Source organism: Hippoglossus hippoglossus, chromosome 11, assembly GCF_009819705.1.
Source record: "Hippoglossus hippoglossus isolate fHipHip1 chromosome 11, fHipHip1.pri, whole genome shotgun sequence".
Classification (NCBI taxonomy): Eukaryota; Metazoa; Chordata; class Actinopteri; order Pleuronectiformes; family Pleuronectidae; genus Hippoglossus; species Hippoglossus hippoglossus.
In genome coordinates, this window is record NC_047161.1 from 17,567,685 (window position 1) to 17,595,019 (window position 27,335).

Genomic DNA, 27,335 nt, shown 5'->3' on the forward strand with positions numbered 1-27,335 from the left:
CAGAAATCAATTACATAACCTGCAGGATGCATAAACAACACATCTGCCTGAGGCCCTTCAGGTAATAACAAGGCTAAATTCATGTCAACACAACAGACTGACATGCATTCTTCTGATGAGTACACGTGACCATGAAATCCACATTTCATCACTGACTGGCTGGTCCTTCACCATACCGACGATAATTATTGAGAGAATTACATACAGGCGGCACATGTCATTAGGAGGCACTGTAAAAAAAAATGAGAGGAGAAAAAAAAAGGTTACACATTGAGGCCCGTGGGCTTCTGCACCTTTTTAAGTGCTGGTAATAAAAACTAGTCACCACCTCTTTGAGAACTCCTGGCCAATGGGAGCCCCTTGAACAAACTTTTATGTGACCTCAGAAAATGCTTGAGCATCTGCGACGCTGCTCCCCTCAGTCAGTCCTCAACATGCGCAGGTTGGACTGACTTCAGGGAGGGAATTCCACATCTTTGCAGGCTCCTTCTACTACTTCTACTAAACATGGCCTTCCTCAGCTCCGCCTCGACCAGGTAAATATCTCAGGTTTTATTTTTGTTCGGGTTCTCTCATCAGGAGCATTTGCTCTCTGAGCTTTTTTGAGTAATTTCTAATAACAAAGAGACATTTCAGACTGGGTGTCCACTAATAATCGATTTCTAATCTTCATGTAGGAAGAGGAAAGATCTATATTTTCCTCTCTCTGACAACTCGGTGACTTTTTGAATGCAATAAAATCTTCAGCTTAAAGATGCTGACCATTTGTATATTAATCTGTCCACACTCCCTCACTGCATGATATTTTAACAATGTAAAAAGCCTTAAGTGATAAAAAACAATCATCCGGCCTTTAGCCCTTCAGCGTTTCCATTGAATTTGTCAGGAAAAAGCCAGAATGAAAGAATTCATATTAGATTTGCAAATCTTCATCTCTAAAGGCACGTTTATGTGTCTTTTGTGCACCAGTCCGTTTTAACATGACTGAGCTGTGCAGCTGATTGCTGTATGCTCAGTGCCAATCCACTTTGGACTAACAAAGACAAATGAGAGAGCAGGAAGGAGTCAGGAGTGTTTTCTCTTCCTCAGTGATTCACTGAGCACCTGAGCAACAGAACGAAGTGGGTGGCAGTGAAGGGAAAGTCCCATCAAATGTTGATGAATTATGGGAATTAAAGTGGATTACATGTCATAACCTAATTGACTTGACTGATTGATGACATGACGGGGCATTTACCGGAAAATATGGGGATTTTTTTGTGTCCTATGATGTTTCCTTTGGAGGTGACTTTTGAACTGTGGCAGCATTAAATACAGCGTCAGTGTCTCTCTGTGTGTAACCACAGCTCTGAAAGAAACCTTTAATCTTGGAACATGCACATATATTTGACATTAAATGTAACGGTGGTGCATGTTTGATGATGTTTCACCTCAGTGTGGGTGAAAATTAACGTTACAGAATCCCTGCCTGCTGCGCAAAAGCCTAAATTAGACCCTGTCTACTTTCCAAATCCTTCAGATAGCTTTCATTTCAATACTTACTGTGAAATGACTTTAAGCAGAAATTCTCTCTGCATATTTTTTTGCTGCATCAACCTAAATGTCAGGATATATAAATAGTAAATCTGTATTTATATAGGGATTTTCTAGTCTTGATGACCGCAGTTTTACATTCACCCGTTTACACACACATCCATACAGTGTATCTATGGGCAATTCGGGGGTTCAGTACCTGAGCCACAAACCGTAAAAAAGCTCCACGATCGTACAAAACGAACAAGCAACAGAGAAGTAAATAGGAGATCATTGGGGGAAAACAAACTGCAAAATCATTTCGATTTGCTGTATCGTCATAGTTACATGTCCAGAAGGACTACATGGACTGGGAAATACAGTTATTTGCCTTCTTGCCAAAACTAGAGAACCTTTATCCCCCTCTCGTGTTGTGTCTGTGTGTTGAATGAGAACCAACAATCAGGAGCTGGTTTCACAAAGACAGACTTTGACAATGGCTTAGATCAAATAAATAATCAGACTCTAGGAAGAAATTTAAATTGATTTATTTGAAAAAAAATGACATTTTACCAGAAAATTGTATAAAAAAACCTTTGATTTCTAGTCATGTCGTCCTAGTATTCAGCCTGTAATTCCAAATAGGAGATATCCGGAATTTTTGAGACCAACATATCTTTTTTGATTAAAAGAACACCAGACAAGTCAAGAGCGACTGTTTTCCTATTCTTTTCATTATGAAAAAATTCGGTAAATTCAGCATTCATTTAGACTTAGCCTCAGGGTAGGGGAGATAATGAATCCAAAAGCGAAATCAATACCGGTATAACACTGAAGAACTAAAATATCTTTGTAAACTGACTATGGGGGCCACTTACCTCAGCTTAAAGGTTGGAAGCATGCAGGGGGGAGAAAGATGGCCTGGTTCTGTCAAAAAAAAGAAAAAAAGAACCCCTGTCAATACTCAACACATTGAATCTTGTTTAATCCGTACAAAAAGCTGATGTAAAATATTCTTTTGAACAGGTGGATATTTTGAACGCTAAGATAAGCTATGTCTCTCCTGGCTGTAGCCTTAAGTTGGGGGACTGGGGCAGCGTAAATGTTCACATGGTCCTACCTTCCCCTGTTCAATATTCTATTAAATATTATTCTTTTATTGGAACAATAATCCCAACCCCTAAACATATTAACCTACTAAGTTTTCAGCTAATAGGGACCGGAAACAGAAAAGCCCTTTGACGAGTTCCCAGAGTAAAGCCCAGCATGTCATATTAAACTAATGCAGAGCTGGGGAACATCTATTGAAGGTTTCCATCATGGTCTGGAGCTGGGGAACATAGGACATTAGGAACATACTATAGAACCTTGCGAACATTGGACACTAGGAACATACTATCGGACCATTGAAACATATATGACCCTAGGAACATACTATAGAACCTAGTGGACATAAGACACAAGGAACACACTACAGGACCTTGGGGATCATAGGACAAACTATGGGACCTTGTGAACACAGGAGCCAAGCAAACATAGAAGTGACCACTAAGATTGGTACCAACCCTTTCCTATCCAACCATGCAAAAGATCCAATTGAGTATTACCCAAATTCCTTGGTCATGAATAAATATGGGTTTGTAGATTTGAAGGGTTAACCGGTGAAGAAATCCCTCATGTCACAAGTCAAACAGGGACATGAAGCTGCGTCAGTGCACACTTTATATATAGACCGGCGTGGAATACAGACAGTGAGTCCCTCTGGGGCTCTGAAGATGCTCCCTCAAGTGAAGGGCACAATGTCAGAGTCCAACACCTCCTCTGAAGAGACCTTGCTGACTTTGCCATTAGTCATTTCTCTGACAGTTCACTCTCACACACACTCAAGCACACACACACACACACACACACACACACACACACACACACACACACACACACACACACACACACACACACACACACACACACACACACACACACTCTTCAAGCAAACACATTCATTTGCAAAACAGTCCACACACTGGAGAGGGGTTACGTCTTCAGTAACACACCCCGTGCCTCGTTTTATTTCTCAGATTGACAAGCTTTGGATCCAAGTGACCATCAGTCATGTAGATGATGGGTTTGGGGTTGCTGTGTAATGTAAGTGGTTCCAGTGTGCCACAGCTCGGACACGTGTACTGCTGTGGTTTATCACTGCCGTTTCTTATCCTCTCCAGTATGTAAACACACTCATATACATATATTATGCTGCTGGCGTGGAGCAGAAACTCACACCTCTACTTGCAATGCAGCACGTGGCAAATAACACCTCCTTGTTTAATTATTTATTCAGCAAATGTTGATGTCAGTGAATCAGAAGACTTGTTTAAAATCTATGCAAGTATATGTTGTATGTCCCTGCTTATAACCTTGAAATATTTGTTAAAAGAAAAATGTACTGCCCAACATTTAAACAATAGTTCAGTAGCTTATAACGCTGATAAAATGAATCGTTATTCCTCAAAATTACATTTTCAAAAGGTTTGTCATTAAACATTTGACTCACGGCCTTAAAATGGCTTAAATGTAAATCTACACCATCCATCCTCATTTCGTGACTAAGATTTATATGAGTATGTTAATATGGCCCCACCCCTGCTCCCAGTCTCCTCACTGTTACCGCTCACCTTCAGTAGAGGAGTCTTTTCAGTGGCGTTTATCTAGTCTCAAAATTTAGCCGGGGGGGGGGAGCATTTCTACTCTGCAAGAGAACCATGATCCATGAAGTTTAAAATTGCTGCAGAGATAAAAGCTGTGAGCATGTACCAGAGATGCTCGAACGAGGAGCAGAAATGCACATTTGAGGATGTGCCTTTCCGCTTCGTGAATGTTGTTCTGTGCGCTTGCAGAGTAGCAACGCTGCCATGCGAGTGTGGTTTTTACATGTGCAAATGTTTAGACTAAATAAACTAAGGGAGACATGTTAACATGCTTTAAAATTGTATTTTTACCTAAAGAGAACTTTAAAGCTTAACTTGTATAGGATACACCATGTGGAACTGCACTGACGGATCAGAAACCTAATCTAATCTTAAAAAATGTGTCAATCTATTGTTTCACCTCCAATCGGCATCTACTGTCAAATCCCATTTGCTGGCATGCAAAGCCACCACATTTTGAAGGAGCGGTGTAAACTCTTTCCTTCTCTTCAAGTGCCCAGGATGAGCCGAGGTCACGAGCACAGCACTTCATCTCATCCCCGTGTTTTATCGATCCAGACACACAAGGAACTGTCAGAGAGAATAAGATGCATGACTGAATACTGATTTTCTCCATCATTCCCCAACAGAAAGCGACCATGGCATCTATCGATGGCGGCGTGCCCCACTTTCTGTGTGGCTCTGCTCTCCCTGCTCCTCGCTCCAGCACTTGGACGTAAGTCACCTGCAGCGCAGTGCACAATCACTAACACGTCACCAAACCCGGTGTACCGTATGTTGCACGAGAACCACTATTACTGTGAATCTGTTTGTCTTGTAAACACAGACTGAGAGGACCCAGGTTAATGTGACCGCCCGCTTATTGACTGTTGCTAGGATGTTCTATTTATCAGGGCCCGCGAAAGGCGAAGGCCAGAAAGAGCAGACGCACTGTACTGGTCTGTGTCGTAGGATCAAATCGGATTAAACGTCCCCTCTGATAAACACAACACGCCCATTCCCCGCTGTGGTTTGGGAACACAATAAATCAATGAGCAGCGAGTGCGACATACAGTAGGTGCAGCCCTTTGTGACAGCGCGCTTCAATGTCAATGCACACATGCAACCACGTGACTTCTTGATTGTGGTTCGTCTCCCGCTCGTTGCACTAATGACCGGCTCTGTGAGCGTAATGCCGCGGCAGGCTGTAACTTTTTACAACTTGAGGTCCACATGCACACTCAGATAAGTGTTTAGTGGTTGTAAATATGGGACTATAAATACCGTCTCACCACTTTATCTCATTTCTCAGCAGTTATGTGGGATGTGGGAACAGCTTCCAGATGTGTTGTGTTCTCGCTGCTCACTGCAAACGAGCTGACTCAGGTTATTGACTGGGGAGCCCCTCTGGCTGTCACAATGCTCCTTACATGCAGTTTTTTTCTTTGAGAGGCTTTTCCCCTTCACAGCGACTCAAGGGTAGCGCCCTCTTCTGACAAATACCAGGAATTCATTTTTCCACTCCATTAGAAATCCCATTGACAGTGTCGTGGGCATGTCTTGGTACCAACACCATGTGTACATAATGCTAGACCACCTAGAATTGACAGATATATTTCATATATTCAAAACAGGAATGACAAACTAAGCCAGTCTTATTTTGTTAAGTAAAAAAAGCATATGAACATAAAAAATACAGATTTTTATAGATTCAAACAACTGATAAGTATTAGTGATGGAGTCAGAAATCAAATGAAAGTGTAATGATATGCTAGTTACAGTTTCAATCAAAGGTGACTTCCATCATGATAAATCATGCACATAAATTAAATTAAGTGTCTCAGCTGCCATGTTGACCTTCGGAAATGTTTCTTATGACATATGGTATCAGTCATGCAACACCAGCCGCTTCTCAGCATTATGTTTCCATTTCTGTAGACATGTTTGAATCACAAGCTCTGCATTATGAATCTCAGAGACTGTGTTGATTTGTCTTTCTGAGTGTGTTTATGTGTGAAACACCGTTGGAAGGGAAACTCGCATTAAAAATGCAAGGCAGCACACAGTGACGCTAATCCACTCGGACATTAAAGACCTTGCTTTTCCCTTGTGTCTGTCTCCCCGGACTGATGGGTAATATATTACATTTGTCGAATTCAGCGGAGAACAAGCGTAACGAGATTATTCGCTTTTTGTTTCGTCCTATCAGAACTCGACCTCAATCGGCTGGATGGTGATACCGTCTGCCCACCAATGAGAGGCGGACAAGATGACCTTCCAGGTAAAAGACGCCTTAGTGCAACCAGGGGGGGGGACACTTGGGAATGATAATTTATAGCTGAGCTGTATTCACACAGAGGTGGAGAAACCACAAAGCTGAAACCTTGGAAATTCTCAGAAGAGAAAATAGACTGTGTGGAGTGAGGTGGTGAGTTTAATTAGTTGCACAGGGTGGGCTGCCTAATGCCTCAAGACACCTTAAGATTTCAAATGAGGCAAATAAAATGTTCCACTTGAGCTTTACAGAATTTTACTCAGAACAATTCAAACTCAGCAAGATTGTAATTGCTCACCACTGGGCTAGGGTTACTGTTTTAAAGTGCGTCAACACATCTGCACACATTCTGTGTTGTCAGTTTACATCTGTTAGTTTACCATGGGATGATTCATATCATTGTGTTTCTCCGTTTTGTTATTTCAACATTTACTTTGTGATCATTAACCAAATCATGACAAAATGTTCAAAAACCATCCTAACTTACCAAAATGTATAAATATATAATAATTTCCATTATTAAAATTATGTAATGATTCATAAAAAATAGCCTGATAACAATTGAAAAGATGAATGCAGTATAGTAACGCCCTGATAATGTGTACACTCCTAATCCTAATGCTAATATTGTTAGTCCTTCCTCTAAATATAAGCCTGTCGCCACTTAAAGTGGGATGCTTGTCTATTTTAGGTGTTGTGGTACAGGTGTTGGAACATGCAAAAAGGAAAAACACACCTGTGCCATAACACATCATATTCTAAACTTTGACTGGCTGGTCCCGGTTTTCACAGATGACAGAAAGGGGAAAAGAAAATGACCATAGTAAGTGGGCCAGCGTGTTCCTCAAGTGCCTCGAGATAAAGTATATTATGATTTGGCGCTATACAACGACGAATTTACTCTCCATCATACATTTCCCCCTGTAGGTTTTGATCTGATCACTCAGTTCCAGCTGGATGTGATCACCCTGAGAGGCGTGCGGAAGGTGGACGGCTCCACTCCCCTCCAGGTGGCCTACCGCCTCGACCGGGAGGCCAATTTCCAAATTCCAACCATGTAAGTACAGTAAAGAGGGTTTCAAAAGCAAGCCGATAAAAACAATAACACACACATACACACGTTGGTCTCCTGATGCAGGTGTTGCATTATTACAGGTCTGGCACAGATGTTACTGCATGGCGAGCAGCATATAATTGGTGGAGGCAAACATGTCTGAACCTATTTGTCGATTCTTAGACACCAAAGTGAGAGTAGAAGTATTTTTGTGAGTGAGTGAGTAGGTTGAAAAGCATGTATTTTCAGGTAATGTCAGGAGACACAAAGTATTTCAGCAAACATCTTGGTAATGATTTATCTTGAGTTGTATGGAATCCCTAAAGGATCAAAATAAGATATGAAAATAAAAAAAAGTGGCCCCCTGTGAATAATATTTCCTTGTTTGTGATTAAAAGGTTGTGGATTGGTAGGCCTGGGGGAAAAGAAATATTAAAAAAATGGATCTAGAGTGCGTCATGCCTTTCGGAAAAAATTTGTATCAAGTGTAATTGTGACCGCCGAGGTTTAGAACGAAGAAACATTTTCTATTCATTTTCTTTACTGAAAATCCATATAAAAAGAGTTTTTATGCCTGGAACCATGTTGACCAGCTTCAAGATGAATAGCGATCATAAATATTTGGTTTTAGGGCAAAAATAAGTTTTTCAAATGGAACAAAAGGCAAAGGTAGAAGACTTTGTACATAATTATTGTACAGCCACACCCTTTATTTTTGTGTGTTTTGCACAAGTTAAAGAAATTCTATTTAAAGCATGAATGCAAAACATTGTTTCATGGACGGAGTGATGGAGTTAATGGCCTCACATCTTTACATAACCAAGGACGTCTCTGGTGTTTCCCAGTGTGTCTGCTCCAGTCTGTTTTGGCTAATCTTTTCCTGCAGGCCAGCTTCCCTTATAAGCTGTTATGTAACTCGCTGGCACCCTGCATCTCCACCACTCTGGCCTGTCACTCTGAATGTAAATACATGTTCATTTAAGTCCAGTGGCACAGTCTGAGCTTTGAAGTCCATCCTTACTTAGGCTGCACTCCCTCGCTTTTCTTCTGCAGGGCAAAAGCAGCACATACTTCAGACTCTCTCACCTCAGGCAAAGCTAGAGAGTGGTCTTCATTTGTTTTACTGGGTTACAGGAAACTCGGTTTTTATTGCCTCACCTTGATCGTTTACAAGATGGTAAAAGTCCGGCTGCAGCGCCCATCTATGAATGTACCACCTACTGAGGATCTGGCTTGTTAAAAGCACAGAAAGCACCAGACTGGGAATACTAACCACGACTGCATGCTGTAATTGAACCAGTGATTTATGCACTGAGGCAGCTGCTTTCACAGTATCTTCTTTGTGATAAAGTCGCTACCTTAAAGCCTACACTATCTCTGTATTTGAAGCTTGACATAAAATATATATTGAGAGTTATAACCTTTACTGGTGAGAGATGTTTTTGAGCTTTTCCTCAATGTGTCACTCAATAAAAATGTGAAAATATCCAGGCTTGCTGGACTCGGATGTTCTTCCCTGGTACCTCAGCTGATTTGCAGCCCTGTTCTTCTTTCCTCTCCCAGGCTAAACTTCCCTCGTGGCTTCCCAGACGAGTACTCCTTCATGGTGACCTTCCGCATGATCAAGAACACAGTGAACAAGGTGTGGAACGTCTGGCAAATAGTGGATGAAGACGGCAACAAACAAGCCGGAATGAGGCTGAATGGCGACCAGCAGGCTCTGGAGTACTTCCTGATGGGCGCCGACGGCTACCTGCAGACCGTCACCTTCCCCGGCCTCTCTGTGCTCTTCAACACCAAGTGGCACAAGGTGATGATCGGCGTGGAGCGCGACCAGGTCACTCTGTACGTGGACTGCCAGCCCGTGGATCAGAAACCCATCAAGGGCAAAGGTCCCGTCAACACAGAGGGAGACACTCTTATTGGCAGGCTGGATGCTGATCCTGACGCCTCCGTTGTGGTAAGTAGGGATGGAGAATTGCCTGCTGCATTTAATCACATTCACTGACTTTCCTTACGAGCCCTCTCTGATGGTGCTCTCTGTGAACAAACACATTCAGGTTTATATGTGTGCAGAGCTCCGCTATAATTCTAAAGTGCTGCTGTCACAGCAAAGCTGCTCAGCTGGGTTCCAGTGGAAAAAAAAGTAATCCCTGCAGAAAATCGCATTGATGGAAAATCACGCTCGACAACCCATACAACACTACTAAGAACCTGCACTGTGATGAAGCATTCCCAGATTCTGTGCAATGTCACATGAAAGCGATTGCATATTGCAGAGTTGTAGAGTAACAGGAACATCTCTTTTCAGTTTGAGCTCCAGTGGATGTTGATTCACTGCGACCCAAAGAGAGCCCAGAGAGAGAGCTGCAGTGAGCTGCCTGCCACCGAGGTAAAGTAGCAAGGACTCGGATCTGCTCAGCATCTGCTGTGGTTTGTGGTTTTATTCGGGTTGATAGGGGCCGCCAGCATGCTGAAAGAAAAACAGGCCAGAAATGCTGAGATGGAGCGCTGCAGAAATTAAACAAATACCTCTACATCCAGAAGTTACAATTCATCAAAAAAACAATCTGTCAATGAAGAGGTTTTTCAATTGTTTAATTGCGGGTTGGAGTTGTTGTTTCCTTTAAAGAACGGTGGTTCAATCTAGGCAGACATGATCTCATTGTTTGTGCTAAACCTCAGTGCATGGAGCCAAAACACAAAAGCTTGTAACCTAACGCAAACTTTAACAAACAAGAGGAAGTGTGATTAAAAGGGTGGGATCAGAAACCCAAACAAAGTTTGCATAGTAGCAGATTTTTGTGGTTGGGTTTTCATTTAAGTATACAGACTTTAAGTACACAAGTCATGTTAGTAGGCTACATCTATACTGAAGATTATGGCAGTGAAATAACTCCCTGGTTCAGGCTCATTTACTGTTGCTGCTTGACTATCAGCTGACAGGAGTGTAAACCTGCCCCCTGCTGTTTAACACTATTATAAGTGGTTGTGTACACCTTTGTGCAGGAACACACAGCAAACTGAACCAAGTGTAGTCCAAGGAAAAAATGAAACATTTATCTAATTTGCAAGTTGCCAAGTTGTATTTTGTATAGGCTAAGCGTTATCTAGCTATATGGGGCTAGGGGAAAATATGGCTCTTTAACTTCAACAGTTAGCTTCAGAAAGTTAAGATAGAAAGTGAAGCAAATTGTATTCCTTGACTGTTTATTTGACCCGTACAGCAGACTTTAGCTGCTATAAGCTAGGCAGAAAATGATGCTGACTCATGCTCCCTTTCTTCTAGTTAGCTGTTAGCTGTTTTCCGATATGCACTCCGGAAAATGTCTGGCAATAGGTTTCAGACTTTGTCAAGAGTTTTCCATTCTCATAGGAAGAACACAGCACGAACCTCTCCACTCAGACCCCTTCACAACCGCCCCAAATCCTCCGGATCGTTCAGGCGAGGGGTGGCATCTGTTTAGGGCATGCAGGAGTAAGGACATAATGTATACGATTTTTGTTTACAACACATTGACACTGGTGTCAGTCCGTATCAACAAAAGGTCAGTTCAGTGCACTGAGTTCAGTGCATGTCTGAAAGCAGCTGAAGAAACACACAACCCCTGAACAAGCATATTTTTACTTCAAAGTGAAACATTTTCAATTTGGGTGGAAGCATTTGTCAATCAAAGAAAGTGTAGCCTCTGAAAAGTGATTTCATGATTAAACAAAATTATGTTGGGTTTATATTATTTGTTATTGTACAACTTTCTGAATCGTTAGTATATTTCATGTCAACAACACAGTCTTAATGGGGACTAGTAAAGTCCCATTTTTCTAAAGGTAAATTGTCCATGAGATTAAAGTGCCTGCAAACAAACAGGGATTTCTCACATTCTATCATTCAAAGTAATGACACCATTATCAACGATAATTGGGCAGTCTTACAATCATGTTGGCTTTTTGGGAATCTTTCAGCTCTAGGGATGTTAGGAATTATTCAGCAGTGTAAACAAATTGTAAAACAGTGAGAAACTATTTGGTGGTAGAGAGACTGATTTGCATATTTATTATGAGAAGTTGGGACAATGTTATCCTCATGTGAAAACACACACACATAATCTGAGGCAGTGTAAGGCTTCCGGCGTATGTTATCTTTCATTTCAATGTGTCTTTAGCACAATCAGTGAGATTTCTGCTTTTAAGACACACTTGTGGCCTATAATGAAAATGCCCCTCTGGCATCTCATTATGTACCAATGAATCTCCTGTGGAGAGTTTTTTTTTTATTCAGCCACCCGCTGTGGACAGAGATATGTCTTGGCCTGGTGCGCTCTATTAGATTCAGGCTAACATGGGGGGGGTTCTGGTGGAACCGTGGGCTGTATATTCAAATGACAGCATGACATACTCACTACTGTGATCGTGAACAGGTACGCTTCTGCTGACACTTCATGGTGAGGGTGGTGTGACTACTTTCACTAACTCTCCCTTTATCTGCTTTCTCTTGCTTCTTCAGATGTATGCCAATGCTGAGGTATTTATTTTTCTACTCTACTTTCTTTTTGCTTTGTGATTTGAAGCCAGTAATCTACTCCAGTGCTTTGGTTGCCTAATTGCCTCAATGCTTTGTTCTTTATCTAATTCATGGTGGTGGTGATGTTCTTTTTTTCCCGGTTTGTGTAGACATACATTCATGCACCATTTCACACTGTAAATTAATTAAGCACAGAGACATTCATGATATAAAATAAATAGTACCAACTAGAAGCTTGATCGCCTGCAGGCTGATCAAGGGCACATGTACTCGAAGAGGCTCCATTTACAAGCATTAATGCTATCATTTATTTGTATCTTCCTAAAGTATATATATATAATTTCTCTCTCAATGGAGTTTTCCGTGTGTCCCATTAGTTTACTGACTGTCTCCTTTCTTAGCCTGACAAATCAGTCCAAGGCCCCCCAGGAGTCCCTGGCCCAGAGGGCCCCCGAGGGGACCCGGGAGAAGACGGCAGAGATGGAAGAGATGTAAGTGTTTCCACCCTGATCACAGCACCTCTTTCTACAAAATGTCTTTGTTAGACCCGTCTCAGTCAACATGCAACTTCTCCGTCTTTGACTCTGTTGTTTATTCATCTCTCCAGGGTCTTCCAGGAGCTACTGGCAGTCCCGGCACTTCTGTAAGTATAAAGCGCTAAATGATTCACTGTGAAAACGCTTGCAGCCTCTTGATGCATTCTCTGTCTCTTTGTGCACTTACTGTAGTTTTGTGTTTGTTTGCTATCTCATACCTCAGGGGAGGGATTCCCTTTGTGCTCAAGTATTACACAAGTTCAAAACAATGTTTACAATGAAACAAGTTTAAAACAATATTTAAAATATTCTGACACATTTTAGTTGAATAGGAAAAAGTTCAGTCCCCATCGCTAGAACTTCAATTTATTAAATACAAATAAATTCGAATGAAGCCATGTTTTAAGCACATGTTTTATAGATATTTGGTAAAAAAGTTTTTAAAAAGTTTTTTTACAAGAGTTTAAATGACACTACAGCTCTAGTCGGCCTTTAACCCTTAGTTTACCTATCTGGCTACGAGAGCATGTGGAACAGAGTGATGAATCAAATGCAACATGGTCAGAACTATGAATAAAGTGTCTAATGTGATATAATGAGAAAAGCTGCAGGAACATTCAGTCACAGTGACATTGAAAATTAATATTCAACAAAGTTGAATGTAAACAATATGATCAACTAAAAAAAAATCACTCAAAATATTTATTTTTGATTTAAAATCAGCCTTAAGATGTACTTTAAATAAACACAGGAATTTAGCTTTATTACAGAGTGAGTATTTTTACCTTATGGTTTAAAGCTTGAGTAATGTAAACGTCAATCAAACTGAAATGTTCAAATTAATTAATGACGAGAAATATTAATGTGTAGATCATTTCTAAAATAAAAGAGTGTTTTGTTTTTATTCGCATTAATTATTGGTCTCCTCATGTTATTCTGAGGTTCTAGAGATAGACTAACTAGAGTTAAAGCATCAACCTTGTCAGGAATCAAAGAATTTATAATAAAATAAAGTTTATCAAAATCAATTAAAATATAGTAATAACAGTTGTGATGCATTTATTCAGCGTGACAAAATATCCCTCTGTTTGAAGCTCTGTTTTAAAATTGTCACATTGTCCAGTAAAAACTATAAAAATAAAAATATCTATAGCTCTTTATAATTCATCACTTTGCTGTAAACTCTTTTGTCCTTGTCAGGATCCCGTAGAATGATGACTGTGGGGTTCCATTGATCTGATTGGTTAATATTTGGGGTGTTGATCGTTTCTGATCTATTATCTTGTACTTGCAGTTCAGCATATGTTACCATGGTGATTTACCCCATTAAGAAGTGAACCAGCTTCATAAAACCCAGACTTAAACCTGAAGCTACCTTGATAACCACAGATCCTGCTTTGTAGCACAGGCCCCAGGGATTAGATAAACAGGTTAGCATCTTTACTTACTGTCCATTTGGTCATAGACGGGGAATCAGTCCAGAAAAGACAAACAGCCAAAACCCAAGTAAAGGAAGGGTCAACACACGAGAACACGTGTGAACATGAGGGCAACAGACAATGTGGAAAAGGAACACACACTAAGGGGTTTCTCTGGGGGAAGCACAGGGGCAGGACTAGACAGGTAACAGGTGTGTATGTCAAGAGGCTAAAGACCAGGAACTACAAGGACAGGAAGTGTTAGTATTGTTACAAAATAAAACAGGAAATGCAAATGTAAGAGGGGGAAAAATACACAGGAATATAATATAGCAGCAATTATATATATTAACACCTGTCACTGACTGAACCTGAGGGTTAACAGGAGGCATTATGTCATGTCCACTGGTGTCTCTGTGTGTTCTTGTCTGGCCCATTTGTTTTCTGCATAGCCTCATGCAGATCTTAGAAACAATGAGAGTGGCCCACCTTCCATTGATTAAATGTTAACTGTCACTGCCTCTGTGTATCTTAGCAACAGGGCGGGGGAGATTCAGGAAGATAAAGCTGTTGTATTCTTGTTGTGTCTGTTTCCCAGGGCAGCAAAGGGGAGCAGGGGGAGATCGGTCTTCCCGGGCAGAGAGGCCTGTCTGGTCTTCCAGGAGTCAATGTAGGCAACATCATTCACTGACACACACTCTTCATAATATCTGCCACTGTGTGTGTGTGTGTGTGTGTGTGTGTGTGTGTGTGTGTGTGTGTGTGTGTGTGTGTGTGTGTGTGTGTGTGTGTGTGTGTGTGTGTGTGTGTGTGTGTGTGTGTGTGTGTGTGTGTGTGTGTGTGTGTGTGTGTGTGTGTGTGTGTGTTTGTAAGACTGAGTGAGTTTAATAGTGTGCTTGAGTGTTTGAGGGTAAAATGATGACATGTTGACTTGACTGTGTGGTTGCTGTCTGCAGGGTCTTTCTGGTCCAATGGGTCCCAGAGGGTCTGTGGGAGAGAGAGTGAGTAAACTTCACAATCATTTCAGAATCAGACAGTTGATTAAAAAAAAGTCTGTTAATGGACAAAGTTATAATTTTACTGATTTATTTCTCTCCTTTCAGGGTCTACCAGGTTTTCCTGGACCTGCTGGTCCTCCTGTAAGTTCATCTCTGAATAAAGCAACATGCATGTAGATGACAGTGTAAACTGCAGATAAGTACATTTAACATATATCTTACTCTGTCTTATGTTTCACAGGGCCCAACAAGCGAAGGACCTGCTGTACGTGTTTGCAACAACTTCTATCTTGTTCTCAGACTTACACACAGCAACTAATGTTCACCAATACTAACTTGTGGGTGTGTATCTGTGTGTGTTTGTGTTTGTAACAGGGACCTGCAGGAAAACCCGGAATCCCAGGAGATGAAGGAAATATCGGGCCTGAGGTCAGTCTGAATTAAATCCCTCATTTTTTTTAAATAAATGTAGAAAATTTAAAATAGTGAGATGTGTAGAGCAATACTAGTAGTACAATTTTGACATCCTTGTACTTTACATGAGTATATGTTAATTTTTCAGAGACAAATGCACAGTAATATAATTACATACATATTTTTTACAACTGTTATTACTACCTCCTTGGATGTGATAAAATAAAATATAATATATTGTTAAACATTAACCTGAGGTCTTTTAAGTATGAGTACTATAAAGATGCCTGCATGCATCAACTTGTATAATCTGGACCAAAAAAGATGTTAATCTAGCCGAGGTCACACTGAGCTCTGACATTGACTGTATTGTACTATAGTGTACTGATTCTTGAATGTATTTATAATATTCTGTCAGTCCAAAAGAAATTCTATCTTATATCTAATTTCAAATAAAACAGGTTGATATTTTGAAGATATTTTGTGTCTGTTTGTGTTTGATATCAAATGTTCTGATAACACTTCTTGTACTGGCAGGGTCCAGCTGGACCCAGAGGGGGACAAGGGACCCCGGGGCCTCCTGGCACTCCTGGTCTGCCAGGGCCTGTGGTAAGAACCAGATTTAACCTGTGTTTTGTTGACTATTCATTTTCCTATTATTTTCCATGTTTTCATCCATCAGGGTTTTAAGAAGCCTTATGCAGATACAGATATTTGGAATTATCTACATTTGCTTATGTCACAGTTTGAATGAAACACATTTCATGGCAGAAGCATTGCACAGTGTAACCAGATTTTAAAACAATCTAAAGTCATTCAAATAATAAATCACTCCCTACACCCTGTTATGGTAAGAAAAAAGAACTACAGTGTTCCATTGTGCCACAGTTGACAAAGCTAAATGATCAGTATCTGCATATCTTTTAATTAAAGCTCAATATCAGCCACAATCTGTATATTGATCACCTGCCGTCGAGGTGTAACCTCAACAGCCCTCATACTAATTTCTCTATTTGGACACTGACATTTCTTCTTGATCTCCTGTAACCGTGTCAAATCTTGAGTTTCTGATGGTGTTGGATGCTGCAGTGACTTTTCACATCACCTCTCTGGGACTCTCTGCTGTGGTGAACTGTTTTCCATGTCACTCTGTTGTGTTTTAGGGACCGCCTGGTGCCAGCAATGAGGGGACTGGGGAACCTGTGAGTGTTTTACTGTCTTACACACTGCCAAATGTTTCCTGGATGCATGGCAATTGGATTGGGGACAGTGAATTTCTTATCCGAATGAGTCATTGGCGGTCAAGAGACTGTGTGGCAGCAGCAGCCGCCACCTGCATGCTTGTTGAGCATCTGGCTGTCAGCTTAGTGCCATGTCTCACTTCTGTCCTGTCCCTGTGTGTTTGTAGTGTCCTGCTGCCTGTCCTGCTGGACCTCGGGGGATGGCTGGACTACCAGGGCTGAAGGTGAAGCAGTAAAAAGAACAACACTACATTCTCACTAGATTTATTCTCGAAGGTTTTTTGTAGCCCACCATACTTTTACACCCGCTGCTGCAGATAATGCTGCTGTTTCAGTTTGAGGGCCCAGTTTTCAGTTTGCACCTCTGCCCATTTGTTTGAGATAATTTTGGTATTCAGAGTACAGACTGTATATAAACATGGACAAAGTGAGAGGGCGTTTCCTAACTAGTTCTTGTTCTACTACACCTCAGTACAGCCCTAAGTAGCTGCAAGCATAACCATAGACTTACATTATTTTTATATAAATGTATATTTATTACTGTAATAAAAAGGAGAAGCCTTGAAGATATGAAACTTTTTCAAATGTATATTCTACTCTGTCTGTGACTGTATGAGGGAAACCTCTGGTATACATGTAGGCTTTTTCCTTTACAATTGATTGAAAAAAACAACCATAACCAATGCAATAAGATGAAGTCTAACACATTTGTTGAAAGTTTTACAAAATTGTTGATCAAATTCATTGTCGCCTTCAGGGTAACAAAGGTTTGGATGGTGAACCTGGAAAAGACGGAACCCCTGGAGAGAAGGTACGTGAGTCAGTGAAAACAGAAACCTATTTTCAGCATAAGAAGGATTATATTACAATTAACTGCTCATCTAACTTGACATTTGACAAAATGCAGTCTCTCTGCATCACTAAATGACCAACAGGTCACATGTATAGAACGAGAGGATGCCAAAAGCCACTTGTACATACAGTAACTGATTTGATTGTAGCCTGTAAACAGGTTAGTGTGATTATCTCTCTTCGTGAATTTGATTAAATTGTTCCTATTTGTTTTTTCCACAGGGAGAAGGTGGAGCAAGTGGTCCTCAGGGGACACCAGGTCGCATGGGAGATGATGTAAGGGAACTTATTCTGTGCAGTACATTGTATTATTACAGTACTGTATGAGGCTTTATGAGGAGAATATAAATTCAAACATTTATATAAAATTATAAATGCTCTTTTGTCTTTGTAGGGTCAACGAGGGCCCATTGGATTCCCTGGAAATGCTGGAGAGAAGGGAGACAGAGTAAGTTAGATTTAAATTGTATTTTAATATATATTTAATAGAATTCTCCAAAATATTAAAATACATAGAGCATGGCCATGGGTGTAATATATTATAGTATATTCAAACATTGTGCTGGGGGATAAATACTGCCTTTTTGTTTGTAGGGTCCTCCTGGTTTCAATGGTGTCCCAGGACCTACAGGCCCGCCTGGAGCTCCTGTAAGCTCCTGTCTTATTTTGATTAGTTCTATGTCCTCACTCTTTTGCATTTACTGTAACAGTAAAGGGGCAGAATGTATGAGTCTAACTCTACAAATAATCATATAATTCAACCCCTTCTCTCAGGGTGTGGAGGGAATCCGTGGACGTCAGGGTTTGCCAGGGACCAAGGGTGATGATGTGAGTCCTACACCTCACTTTAGATTCTGGATTGTGTCAAAAAACATTTTACCTAAAAACACGGTTTTCGGATGAATAACGGTGCTTTGATTTTCAATAGGGAGCTGTGGGAGGGCAGGGAGAGCAGGGACCTTCAGGGGGAAAAGGAGAAGTTGTAAGTATGCTGGCAACGTTGTTGCTCATTCATTCTTTACAACACCATTGTTTAGAATGTGAATGGGTTATAACTGTTTAATGTGACATTACAGGGAGAGCCTGGCAAAGATGGCTTAAATGGACTCTCTGGATCTGATGGCGCTAAGGTAACTTACGATTTTAAACAGCCAGAGGTGGCTTTAGCAAAATCCAAAAGCACATTGAAGTGAAATTACTGTTTAAAGGATTACAATTTTCATTTGAAACATTAATTTTTTTAAGCTACTTTTAAACTTAGAAAGTTGCTTAAATTGAAGAAAATCATCAATGAACAAAAACATGTATACATAAATATCTAACTAAATATTTCTTATTCTAACACCCTTGCTAAGTTCAAAACACTCATACAGGCACACTGCCTTTCTCGGTCTGGTACACAGATAGTATAGATGGACGACGCAGTTCCACCTCCTCCCACTATCCAGATATTGCGCATTTGGAGCCAGAGTCTTTGCAGCAGTGATCAGGGGATGGACCCGCAGTTAGCGAGATCCTGTCGATACGCTATCGACCAATCATGAGTCAGTCTCAGCTGTTAATCAGTCTGTTTTCATAGCAGCAATCAAGTAAATAAAACCAGATGTATCAGAAAGATGATAACTTGAACAAACATTGGCTACCTAAAATGGCACAAACCATCTTTGAGAAAAATGTATTTGACGTGTAATTTGCCTTTTGGTCCATGTCCCGTCCACTAACACAGAGGAGTTGGGATATACAATCTATACTGCAGCCAGCCACCAGGTGGCGATTAAGACACACTGGCTTGAGTTTTGTGGAGGGGGTCATGTTGTCCATCTTTATACTGTCTATGGTCTGGTATGACCAGTAGCATTTGGTGGCTAATGCTAAAGCTAGCTAACTTTGGATAGGTTTTGCTGTGTTACATGCTGCTGATGTTTGACCAATTCATATGCTTCTGCTACTGTCACATTTACTATCAATCCCATATGTACGGCTTGTACACACACACACACACACACACACACACACACACACACACACACACACACACACACACACACACACACACACACACACACACACACACACACACACACGTGTTCATGCATAACCTGCCAATCTGCTCCACAGGGAGAGTCTGGAACCCCTGGATCTGTTGGTGTCAGGGGGATTGTGGGTATTCCCGTAAGTCCAACATCCTTCATTTTGTTTCAATATCAATATCAGTTCATAACAGTTTACACTTTTCATGTCGTGCTGCTAATTATGACTTTGGACTATATATTTTTATTAAAAATAATTAATCAATTCCATTAAGCTAGAGTTTAATTGAACTGGCTAATGTGAGGTATCTATATTTATCTTAAGTCAGATCTGTTGGATCTTTCAGAAATGTCAGAGATTCCCAGTTTTCCGACTTGGAAGTTGGCATGAATTGTATTTATATGTCATAATACTCATAATTGTAACGCTGATTCAATTATATTAAATTAAAAAATGAATAAATTTCATCCTCAGTTTCTCAGATTGCATGCTTATGCCTTCAAATTACAAACAAGCATCAGATTTTCAATTTAATGTTTTACAAGCTCAAGAAAAGCAGCACATTCTCTCATTAAGAAGCTTAAATAAGAGAAGATTGGGCCTTTTGATTACATTTTTTTTTTTTTAATCTTTTAATGTCACCTTCCTGACCTTGCTCTTACACTGCACTGAAGGGTGTAGCTGCAGTGACACATTCATGTTCATGTTATGTATTGTTTTTCCCAGGGACTGCCAGGGAAGCAGGGAGTAGTCGGACCCTCTGGTGAAAAGGTAATTGGATCATCTTCTATTTTATGAGGCATGTCCATGGAGTAAACCCAAAATTGTATTGCTGCAGTCAGCTTCAGTAGAACTCTCAAGCAGAGGGTTGGAGCTGATTAAAAAATGAGAATTTGAGTATTTCACTTACATATTTCTTTGGTGGTTTCAGGGTGATACTGGTGATGAGGGACCCGGCGGACCAGTTGGACTTCCTGGAAAGATTGTACGATTATACCATCAAGCCTTCATATTCATCTGTTGAGCTGTTTTGATGCAATAAAGTTTTACGGAAACATTAAGACTAATTTCTTTCCAAATAGGGTGAGACTGGCAATGATGGAGAAGATGGAAAAACAGGAGATAAAGGAGCAACTGTGAGTTAACATTTACCCTCCATTTATTTATCTGTAGACAATTTCTAGTTTCTAGTTCATGTTTTCGTTTTGATTTCTGTATCTAATGCCGTTAAAGCCGTTGTGCATTAATGATCATCCTCACTCTTGCTGAGGGTTAAGGGCAGAGATGTCACACCTTGTTAAGCCCTATGAGGCAAACTGGGATTTGTGGGACGTTCAAATACAATTTGATTGATTGATTAATTGCATGATTGAACTGTATCTAACCTGATGTTAACTATGTAATCATTTCCCAGGGTGGAACAGGAAAACAAGGGCCAGTGGGGCCTACAGGTCCTCCGGGAATCGAGGTGAGATGTTATTATTATAAAAAATGTCGTTAAACTTACAAGTAAAATAATATGAAACATTATTCAGAGTATTGATGCTTTACAAAGCAGCTCATGATGACATCAAGATAAATTATAGAACAGTATTACCAACATTTCAAAAACATAATGCGTAGAATGGATAAATACACAATTCAAATGTTGTTTTTCCAGGGAGACAAAGGAGATAAAGGTGAGACTGGTGCCAAGGGAATAAAGGGTCATACTGGATTCAAAGGAGATCAGGTCAGAATTCTTTTTTCACCTCTTTTACTTTAAAACATTGATTATGATGAGAGTCTGCAAGTGCAAGAAAGTGCCTAATGCTTTTATTTCCACCTATATTGTCTTTAGGGACCAATGGGACCTATGGGACCAAATGGAAGTCAGGTAAGAACTATTATAACCTCTGTTAAAATGTATCTGTGAATGACCTTCCAGGGCTTTTTCAACACTCACCATGTTCTACTTGCATGAACAGGGTGACACAGGGATGGCAGGAGATTCCGGGGTGAAGGGAGACCAGGTATGCAGACCAAGATTTGTCTTTTTTCTTTCTGTTGAAATTGCGACAACCATCGTGTCGACTTGAAAAGATTTGAATGAGGTCATGAGATCTTTGTCTGTTGCAGGGCCCTCCTGGTGTTCCTGGAATCAGAGGAGAGGTATTATGAATCCATTGTACCTCAACATACACCTTAGTTTCTGAACTGATAATCCCACTACTGTGCTGTAACCTGCTATTTGGACTTTTATTCTGTATGAATATCATAACGTAAACTAGCTGATCTTTTGACCCACTCGTCTTGACACATATAGGAAACAAGTACTTGAATGGCCATATAGGTGCCGTGTCCTCTGTCAGAGTTGGCTGGTAATGATTTGTTTTTTTCAACATAAGCGTGGAGAGCAAGGCCAGAGAGGAGCATCAGGGATCGATGGCCGACCAGGTCAGACGGGCCACGAGGGTTTGGCTGGTCCAATGGGAGCCAGAGGGCTGGACGGAGAACCAGGCCATGCTGGAACGCCAGGTCCCAGAGGTGTACCTGTAAGTGTTAGCATTTGCCAGTAGAGAGAATGTACACACTATCCACTCTCTAGTGTTAGTCCTCTAATGAACAGCTGAGTGGTTGATGATATGATATGAACTATTCATGTAGTTGAAAAAAAATGAGTGCAGTTGTGCATTGTCAAATTCTTTAGGATGTTCATTTCGGAGTGTCAGTTGTAATAATACTAATAGTTGAACTGCATTTGAATTTCATGAAGAAATTTATGATTCCACGATTATATAACAGTGACTTTGATAATCTACCCACTTCTTCTCTCGCTCCACTGGAGGAGGTTAGCATTTTTTTATTTCCTGACTTTTCATTACAAATTTTAATTGACTCAGCACAGTTTTTCGACCGAGTACTTTGAAAAATATGACATTCCCATCAGCCTCAACTTTACTTATTTAACTCCAATTAGTAAACAGAAGCAGGTGTTTTGGCCTTAACTGATTTGTGCTTGTGACTGGTCTCTTCTCATTGGCAACAACAGGCGCTTTTCAAGAAAATTTACATGGACAGGTTCAATACATGTCTATGTAAGTTTGTTACATATCCTTTGGTTGATTAAAAATGTTGAAAATATGTTTTAACACCTTTACTTTACCTTTAGCCATTTGATTGAGTACTTACAGTTAAAAATAAATTATTTTTGATGTTTTCGCCTCGCTTGCTGCCGCCATTATCTTTTTGTTCCAGAAGTGCAATGAATCATGGGATATGTTGAGCCGGGAAGGATCTACTCGATAAGATTCTATGCCAATTGATTCAGTTTGTGTATTCTGCTAATTCATGAGTGATATGCCTGTGCTCATAGAGCCTGGGTTTACAGAATGTAAGTCTTAATGTTCATGAGTTCACAGGGCCCAAAGGTGACCGACGACAAGCTTCGGGAAATGTGCTCAGCCGTTGTAGAAGGTTTGTTCAAATTAATCTGATCTGGTTATATATATCATATTTAACTAAATATAACACCATATTATTATGAGTTAATACTGCAAAATGCTTTTTGTTTTAATTGAGTTTGTCCATTGTCCATTCAGAACAATTGGCAGAGTTTAGGAAAGAGCTTCTGCAGAAGCCAGCAGCCCTTGGAGCCGCTGGTACCCCTGGACCAGCAGGACCTGCTGGCCCCGAAGGACCAGCCGGAGCAGCAGGAGCAGCAGGAGCTCCAGGACCCTCGGGTCCTAAAGGTCATCCAGGCTACTTTGGACTTCCAGGCATACCAGGCAAGAAAGGTCAGTAAGATTTTCAGACCAAATCTCCATGATTAAATACCGAACTCCTTCAAAGCCAGTACTGAGATAACAAAAGCTGCTGGCTTCAGCATCTTTAGAAAAGCCTCACTGTAAGTGGTTTCTAAATTCTGTATGTGTTTCACCAGCACAGTGATAAAGACGCTGTGCTGCTGTGATAACCTTTTGCTCTTGCTTTATTTTAAAGTGGCCGTAGAGACCATAAATTGAATAAAGTCATTAGAGAAAAGAAGGCTGTGGGTTCTGGCACTCACACTTCACACTGATGGAAGTAATGTGCAACGCTCAGTGGATAGAAGGGATTCACCCGTGTTTAACATCATACAATCAATGCATCCCCAAACAAGGCTGTATTAGAGTGGATCCATTACATTACCTAATTATGTCCCCATAAGTGTGAGAACAACATGCCTCTCCATTTCATCTCAGCATTAATGTGTGTGTCTTCTATGTGCTCTTCTCTTCGTAAGGTGATGCTGGAGAAATGGGAGACAAGGGAGACAAGGGAGAGGATGGAGTAGGAGTCAAAGGCAGCTCAGGTGCACCCGGTGCATCAGGTAAGACTGGACTCTTGTCATCACTTATGTATCTGCTCAGAGAAAAGCTTGGGTCTTCAAAATATCTAGACACATATTTCTCAAAAGGGGAATGGTTTTGATTTTGTTCTGTCAACGTAATACTTCATAGTACACTACTGATACAATCATTTTTCACCTCAGGTGCACCAGGTGCCCCCGGCATTGGCACAGATGGCAAAAATGGCGAACGTGGTGAGAGTGGGAGTCCCGGTGTCCCAGGAACATCTGGTCCAAGGGGACCCTCAGGACAGCCCGGCCTTTGTGACCCATCAACCTGTATAAGCCGAATTCCACCTCACTATATGGTCAGTGGCAAGAAATCTGCCAGCTACAAAAACCCGTGAGACGTCGCAACTCAATGACGCATTCCAGATCTCATCCTGTCGTGACCAAGTTTAAGGGCTTCTCAGAAGTCAGCCGTGGTGATCTGTGGGAGTCCTCACATGTCCCCGCGTGAACCATGGATCTAAGAGACACAACCGAAAACAGAGACAATACACAAATGTAGAATACTGTATAGATGTTTTAACTTGTTTGTGATTTTAGAGAAAGCTTATCTGGTGGTGCGTATTCACAGATAGCTGCTACTGATGCCAAAGCAAAGTCTTCCAACTAACGACGGGCCTGCAGGCCCAACAAATGCCCGATTACAGCTGCAGACATCTGGCCTTCATTAAGAGCATTCATCAAAACAATATGAGCAGGTTGTCAGATAAAAAAAAAGCTAGATCTCTGTTTTCCACTTATGCATTTTCATTTCTTAAATAAGCTCAGAGAAGAAATTACTTTAACCCCAGCTGTCAGCATATCAGGTGCCATTTTGACCCACTTATTCTCATTGCAATCATGAGCCAGTTAGTAACAGAATAAGGTGAAGTGGAACAAAAAGTTATGTCATGTTTGAAGATGATTTCACAAGAGCAAGTGTGCACATGACAACTTGAGCTGACATCTGCAACAATATCATTCTCAATCAAGGATCATGAATTCATTTCATCTGATTTTATCATATTGGTTTTTTTTCTTCAAACATGGTAATAAAGTGATATGTTTTGGATATTACTGAATTAAAATCTTTGACTGGAACTCCACCTTTCTTAGAGCTGCTGCTGTTTGATGAGATCTCCATTTCATGGTAGTTTAGCATATCGGTAAAGCTATAATCTTCAAACAAGGATTGAAGTGGTCGCAGAGTTGTGTCAAAAATGGTACAACCACTAACTGAAGAACCACAGCAAAGCCTGAATTATAAAATGAATCTGTTCCATTCTTTATTATACAGTACAGTACATCTGTCTTTCCAATACTTACAATATGCTACTCATTTAAAATATCTTAGCACCAATTTGTCAGGAGGAAAATGGGAAAACAAGTTCATAATATTTTGTTAATGCTTTGAAACACTTGTATCGATTCAGATTGTGAATAATTTATCAACATAAAAAAATCTATCAGCAAAAAAGCCAAGTTGAATATTGAAAGATGAATGGACTATAAGCATTACAAAATATTGGTCTTTGTGCAGCAACCTACTACCTCATGCTGTAACAAAGACTGTTGAAAAGCATTTACAAATCAGAAACACACGAAATAGCAATACTGATACGGTTGGATTGTTAAATAGTAAACCACTGACAGAAGCCGCTGACAGATATTAGATATCATGGCTCAAAGAGCAGGTTTTCCAATCTCACGTTCTCTGACCAAATTTCTACAAATACTGTACATTTATTTGAACTTCACTGCGTTTAAAGCTGCTCCCTACCACTGACATTAAAAGGAGCCATAACACACTGTAGATACAAACAATTGACAATGTAGTGGAGCTCCTTTAAAAAGGCCGAAGAAAAATCATTATATTGGTTGGTCAGCGGTGAAGTTTGTCGAAAAATGAGAAAAATACTCATCATCTGTTGTGAGTTGATGTTTCTTAGAAGGAAAGCATTTAAGTATTAATGCAAGCTAGTAGGTCCAACCTGCAGGGTGTTTATGACATGGTCATGAATTAACTGTGAAAACACTTTTTCAATTCATATGTTTGCTCTCGTTTAAAATTAGCCGATTATTATTGCAGGAGGATAGAGAATTTCAACTTTAACCTTTTGCCAACATTAGCAAATATTAGCCATCAGAAGCTATTAGTCATACCAGACCATGAGGCTGTGGACACATAATCAGACACAAAAAAACTTGAAGGCATGTTTTTTCACTTATGAATTCAGCATTTCTCATTTAAGATGGCTAAGAAATACTGATCATCATTTTCAAAATGAGGTTGAGATTATTTATTGAATAACCTGAGCAAGATGTGAAAATGTCTATGATGTCTTCCTCAAAATTGAACCACTTCCATTATGCTCTTGTTGCTATTTATGTGTTTCTTCATGTTTCTGAAGGGTAGACAAATGTGATAACCTTTGTGGAGGCTATTTAATATATTCTCAATGACTACCATGGTCGAGGTTGGCGAGAAGTTTAATTGGTCCGTGAGGGACGTGAGGCAAAACATCTTTCAAATGGTCACCACAATGCTCTGGTCATCGGGATGCAGGGAAGCAACTCTCTAATTTTAGGTCCCAGGGAACGAAAAAGAAATGTCTTTTCAGAGCGAGGCCGAGTTGCCCGGGCCCCTGCCACAGCGTAGGCACTTAATAAGCCTCAGTGAACAAAAAGGAAGTGACACATTCAGAGAAAACAGAGTGAAACAAACAGCTTTTCAAGAAAGGTGAACAAAGGCTGCAATTATACCACCTCCTAAAAGCCGTTCACTGCTCAAGTCAATGCACACCTCGAACAGAGAATGGCCAGAGACACTTCATTAAACAGTACAAATCTGACGATGGCATTTCTTCCTGTCTTAACCTCTGGGTTTAATAAGAATTACTGTGGCTGAACAAATTATTACATGGCATATACTGCATGACTTATGCATACATGCCATTTTATCAAATTTGATATTTGGATAAAGTTTTTTTTTTTGGGGGGGGTCGATAACAAATTAAGGAAAGAAATCCTTCAAATCCCTCCAAAGGCTTGAAAGAACATTGCCAATTTAAGGATTGTGACAGGTTATTGTCACTGCCTCCAGTTTAATCTCACTTCTTGACATCGTGTTACATGTCCGTTTAAATACATCAGACCTGTTGTCTTCAACAAATCAAGCAAAAATTTATATTCATTTAAAAGTGGATTTCTCTGAAAGTTATTATATTTAACTGGCTGTTCTTTGGTGCAACTGTGACCCAAAACAAGGTCCATATACGAACACTGCTAACGGTCAGGAGGCAAGAAGTGGACAAATGTGGTCATTCATCTCTCTCCACACTAACTCATTAACACTCCTCCTACACAAAATCACTAGTGGTATTTGAGATTGTGCCTCACGCCGTCCGTCCGTCCGTCCGTCCGTCCGTGCCCCCGCCCCCC

General features: G+C 40.5%; 1 protein-coding gene across 1 annotated transcript; it reads left to right on the forward strand.

Moving 5' to 3' along the window:
* The first annotated feature begins 383 nt into the window (after positions 1-383).
* Positions 384-24,502, forward strand: LOC117770412 (collagen alpha-1(IX) chain-like). Its single transcript, XM_034599854.1, has 38 exons — positions 384-536; positions 4,847-4,932; positions 6,406-6,477; positions 7,399-7,528; positions 9,089-9,485; positions 9,837-9,917; positions 12,030-12,047; positions 12,449-12,538; positions 12,655-12,690; positions 14,600-14,671; positions 14,958-15,002; positions 15,105-15,140; positions 15,241-15,264; positions 15,375-15,428; positions 15,951-16,022; positions 16,577-16,615; positions 16,822-16,878; positions 17,412-17,465; positions 17,729-17,782; positions 17,901-17,954; positions 18,101-18,154; positions 18,281-18,334; positions 18,435-18,488; positions 18,583-18,636; positions 19,625-19,678; positions 20,264-20,308; positions 20,469-20,522; positions 20,620-20,673; positions 20,952-21,005; positions 21,198-21,269; positions 21,378-21,413; positions 21,505-21,549; positions 21,656-21,688; positions 21,925-22,071; positions 22,939-22,993; positions 23,119-23,313; positions 23,802-23,888; positions 24,051-24,502. The coding sequence occupies exons 1-38, from the start codon at positions 508-510 to the stop codon at positions 24,251-24,253; spliced, it is 2,850 nt and encodes a 949-aa protein (XP_034455745.1). The 5' UTR covers positions 384-507; the 3' UTR covers positions 24,254-24,502.
* The last annotated feature ends 2,833 nt before the right edge of the window (positions 24,503-27,335 follow it).